Source organism: Clupea harengus, unplaced genomic scaffold, assembly GCF_900700415.2.
Source record: "Clupea harengus unplaced genomic scaffold, Ch_v2.0.2, whole genome shotgun sequence".
NCBI classification, from domain to species: Eukaryota; Metazoa; Chordata; class Actinopteri; order Clupeiformes; family Clupeidae; genus Clupea; species Clupea harengus.
The window spans coordinates 122-5,000 of NW_024879754.1; the positions used below are offsets into that span (position 1 = coordinate 122).

The 4,879-nt window shown below is 51.8% G+C and overlaps 1 protein-coding gene across 1 annotated transcript in view; it reads right to left on the reverse strand.

The window, feature by feature from the left end:
- Positions 1–1,096: 1,096 nt before the first annotated feature.
- The window catches only part of LOC122130233 (NMDA receptor synaptonuclear signaling and neuronal migration factor-like), a 12,446-nt gene continuing 8,663 nt past the window's right edge, over positions 1,097–4,879 (reverse strand). Inside the window, exons 2-4 of the mRNA XM_042704888.1 lie at positions 4,303–4,364; positions 2,469–3,224; positions 1,097–1,179 (exon numbers count right to left, since the gene is read on the reverse strand). Of these exons, the coding sequence (XP_042560822.1) occupies positions 1,103–1,179; positions 2,469–3,224; positions 4,303–4,364 (895 nt within the window). The 3' untranslated portion in view covers positions 1,097–1,102. The remainder of the gene's footprint in view (positions 1,180–2,468; positions 3,225–4,302; positions 4,365–4,879) is intronic.

A 4,879-nucleotide genomic window follows, 5' to 3' on the forward strand; every position in this document is an offset into this window, starting at 1 on the left:
TGTGTGCGTGCATGTGTGTGTGTATGTGTGTGTGTGTGTGTGTGTGTTCATCGTTCAGGAGGTGTGTTTCAGTGGAACCCCCGGTGCTTATCGTTCAGGAGGTGTGTTTCAGTGGAAGCACAGTGCTTATCATTCAGGAGGTGTGTTTCAGGGGAACCCCAGCTGTAACAAAGAGCTCTGATGCAAAAGCGGGAGCTGACCACGGAGAGGCTGACCGCTCAAAAGGAGTTAAGCTTCAAACCGTCAGGCTCAAGACAAAGCCCAGATCGAGCCCAGACAGTACCGCTGAGCCTGAGGCTCAGGATGAGATATAAATAAAGGAGTGTGAGGGTGAGGGTGAGGGTGAGGGTGAGTTTGAGGGTGAAGTTGAGTGTGAGTGTGAGTGTGAGTGTGAGTGTGAGTGTGAGTGTGAGTGTGAGGGTGAGGGTGAGTGTGAGTGTGAGTGTGAGTGTGAGTGTGAGGGTGAGGGTGAGGGCGACGGTTGATAGATGAGGAGGATGGAGGGGTGCGAGACAGTGACACGCGCCATGAGAGACGAGAGAAAGAATTGGTGACAAATTGGAAGAGAGCGAGAGAAGGTGGGAGGTAGGGTCTCTGACAGAGAATGAGGGAGGGAGAGAGAGAGAGAGAGGAAAAAAGAAGGAGAAGGATGATTGGAGAGAGGGAGACAGCAAGACTATGCGAGACTCCCAGCGTGAGGATGAGGAGGAGGAGGAGGAGGAGGAGGAGGAGGAGGAGGAGGGCAATGCGGAGCGGGATCGTATAATTGCTACCTGACATGAGGCAAGCGATAATTAAGCAGTCAGAAGTCCAGGCTGCCAAGAGAGCACTGAAGACAATGGAGCAGCCCTTCACTTCACAAGTGGGACCCGCTACAGCCCCTCAACACTTAGCACTCATGAACGCGGGTCGTGACCCAACCCACGCCCCCCCCCCCCCCACCCCACGCCCCCCCCCCACCCCCTGCCACCCAAACGAACTACTGAAGCAGATAGTGTCTGTCATCAGGTTAAGGCCATATGTCTTCCTGTTCTAAAGACATAAGGATATGGATGTATAGATATATGAAAGCATATGAGAATGTTCTAGGCTCTCTCCATACTCACGCCTGCATCGTAGTGGAGGCCGTCTGGAAACTGAACATGTTCTCTTTTGGGAACCAGTTGTTCGTGTAGTCCTCTAAAATCACAAGAAAACCAAAAAGGTACATTTCATTAAGCACGTCTTTTTCCCACTGACTGAGAGATGCGTGCATGACTAAGAAGAGGAGTGCAGGGGTAATATGCTAATGGCGGAGTTACACAGCAGAGATAAAATAGGATGTAGATATTATTATTCTTCATTACATCGTTTGCCTTTTAGGATCATTTACTAATGTTATGCTATCTTAATGATTGGCCTGTTTTTTTGTGTCAGTTTGTATGCATTTCCATTCTATTCCTCTCTCTTAGGCATCAAATAGTGCGTGCATCACAGGGCATTGTCCTTCTTCCCTCCAGTCTGACATTGTAAAAGTTGCCACACCTAATGTTTTAGCTTAATGAGATACCTATACATAGGCTTGCTGTATGACATCATCTTTGTACATATTTGAATGGAAAGTGAATTGTGAAAAGTGAGAAGTTTTACTAACTTTTACACTTATTTTCACCATCCGTGAACTGGAAAGTTCAGCTGATGGGTGAAAGTCTCGAAAGAGAAGGATGTTTAGCCCTCTTTCTCCCCTCCTCTTCCTCCCCTTCCTCCCCTTCTCACCTCCTCTTTCTCCCCTCCTCTTTCTCCACTCCTCTTTCCCCCCTTCTCACCTCCTCTTTCTCACCTCTTCTTTCTCACCTCCTCACCTCCTCTTTCTCACCTCCTCTTTCTCCACTCATCGTTCTCCCCTTCTCACCTCCTCTTTCTCATCCCCTCTTTCTCACCTCCTCTTCTCACCTCCTCTTTCTCACCTCCTCTTTCTCCCCTCCTCTTCTCACCTCCTCTTTCTCACCTCCTCTTTCTCACCTTCTCACCTCCTCTTTCTCATCCCCTCTTTCTCACCTCCTCTTTCTCACCTCCTCTTTCTCACCTTCTCACCTCCTCTTTCTCATCCCCTCTTTCTCACCTCCTCTTTCTCACCTCCTCTTTCTCCCCTTCTCACCTCCTCTTTCTCACCTCCTCTTTCTCCCTTCTCATCCCCTCTTTCTCACCTCCTCTTTCTCATCCCCTCTTTCTCACCTCCTCTTTCTCACCTCCTCTTTCTCCTCTCCTCTTTCTCACCTCCTCTTTCTCCACTCCTCTTTCTCCACTCCTCTTTCTCCACTCTTCTTTCTCACCTCCTCTTTCTCCACTCCTCTTTCTCCACTCCTCTTTCTCACCTCCTCTTTCTCACCTCCTCTTTCTCCCTTCCTCTTTCTCATCCCCTCTTTCTCACCTCCTCTTTCTCCCCTTCTCCCCTCCTCTTTCTCACCTCCTCTTTCTCCCCTTCTCACCTCTGTCCTCCATGCAGGTGCGGTCCTCACTGTAGCCCCTCTCCAGCTTCTTGCGTTGTCGGCCGCCGTCGCGGGGCGAGGTGTCCAGGTCCAGCGAGCGCTGGCTGCGGCAGGGCGGCCGGACGCACGCCGTCACGCAGTCCGGGCTGCAGTCCTCGCGCGAGCCCCCCCTCCGAACGCTCCACTCCCGGATGTTGTGGGCGCTCCTCGAGCTCTGCAGGGGCTGGCCCTGGGCCTGGGGGCCATGGTTGTGGTTGTGGTTGTGGTTGCCACGGTGGTGGCCGCCGTGGTGATGGTTGCGCGGCTCCTGGGCGAGCGGCGCCTGCGGTTGCGTCTGGTGGCACGTCTGCGTCGGCTCCCCGGCTGCCTTCAGCACCTCCAGCTCCAGGCTCTCCTCGCTGCTGCGACCCCCCAGCATGCCGCCCTCGCGGCTGATGGTGTAGACGCGCGCCGGCTTGAGCGAGCCCTCGGCCCCGCTCCTCCCCCTGGGCTGCGGCGGCTGGGAGTCGCTCTCGGAGGACAGGCTGCGCTCCACCGACAGGCGGCGCTTGGAGGACGAGCAGGTGGTGCCGGTGCCGGTGCTGCTGCTGCTGCTGGTGGTGGTGGTGGTGGTGGTGTTCGGGAGAGCCAGGTGGTTGGGCTGGGCTTGGCTGGGCTTGGCGGGAGGAGGGTACGGGTGAAGGGCGTTATTTTGCAGGCGGCTTATGTCTGGTGAGTCCGTGTCCTGGCTGATGAATGTATCAGACAGCAGGTGAGCTGAGGAAAGGAAGAATGGAGGGGAAGGAGGGAGAGAGAGGAAGAGGGAGAGAGAGAGAGAGAGGGAGAGAGAGAGAGAGAGAGGGAGAGAGAGGGAGAGAGAGAGAGAGAGAGGGAGAGAGTTGGAAAGTATAGCAATATTGTCTTCTGAGGCCAACACCTTGGCAACAGTAGAGCTAACATCAGGGAGCCAATAAAGCCCTCTAATAAATGAGAGTGGAAGAGGAGTCGTGGAGTTAAAGGAGCACAGATAACAAGAGAACAGAGAGACAGGGGAGTTAAAGGAGCACAGACAACAAGAGAACAGAGGAGTCATGGAGTTAAAGGAGCACAGATAACAAGATAATAGAGAGACAGGGGAGTTAAAGGAGCACAGACAACAAGAGAACAGAGACAGAGGAGTCGTGGAGTTAAAGGAGCACAGACAACAAGAGAACAGAGACAGAGGAGTCGTGGAGTTAAAGGAGCACAGATAACAAGAGAACAGAGAGACAGGGGAGTTAAACGAGCACAGATAACAAGAGAATAGAGAGACAGAGGAGTTGAGGAGTTAAAGGAGCACAGAAAACAAGAGAATAAAGAGACAGAGGAGTTAAAGGAGCACAGACAACAAGAGAATAGAGAGACAGAGGAGTTGAGGAGTTAAAGGAGCACAGACAACAAGAGAACAGAGGAGTCGTGGAGTTAAAGGAGCACAGATAACAAGAGAACAGAGAGACAGGGGAGTTAAAGGAGCACAGATAACAAGAGAATAGAGACAGAGGAGTCGTGGAGTTAAAGGAGCAGAGACAACAAGAATAGAGACAGAGGCTATATTTATGGCTTTACATATGGCTATAGAGGCTATATATATATATGGCTTTACACTGGGATTGGTCTTGTCAGCATCATCTGATTTACAAACTGTCTACTCCTAGAGGAGCACTAGGCAGCAGACAACTTTATCAAAATTGAAAACAATCCACAGTGTGTATGGGCCGATATCCACGCTGAACTGGTCAAGACACTCAGAAACAGATGGAACAGAACTGCTCGTGCCTCACTAACACACAGTGGTGCCCATGCTCAGCCCATTCACCTGATCCGTTGCGGTTCTCTGGGTTGTTCTGCGAGAGGTATTCTCCAAACGCTCGAGCTGCTCTGCAGAATGAGAAGAACAGGACAGGGACCGGGATCAGCATGTTCGGCAGGTTCAGATACATCATCACAAGAGCATCTACCACGCCACATTTCCCCAAGGACTCCTTCCCTTCCCTTTCTCCCCCTCGCTCCCCCGTTTCCCTAATACACTGATGGAATGATCCATTTCATACCGGCGTGTGTCACAAAAGGGGCTGTGGGATTTCCCAAACTACAGATATTCAGGGCTTTAAAATGAATAATGGACAATGCGATTGGAAGCAGCAACACTGATTTCCCAGTGATTTTTGTCACAGCAAGCTAACCGTTTTATATGCATCCATACACACACACACACACACACACACACACACACTCACACTCACACACACACACACACAGGATGCACCAATCACAGGCACATGTGTGGATCAGCTTGAGAGGGAGGGGGGGGGGGGGGGGGCAAGGCACTGGAATCAGTCAGAGATGGGTCTCATGGGTGACAATCCAGAAGAAGCAAATGACTTCTATGCCCC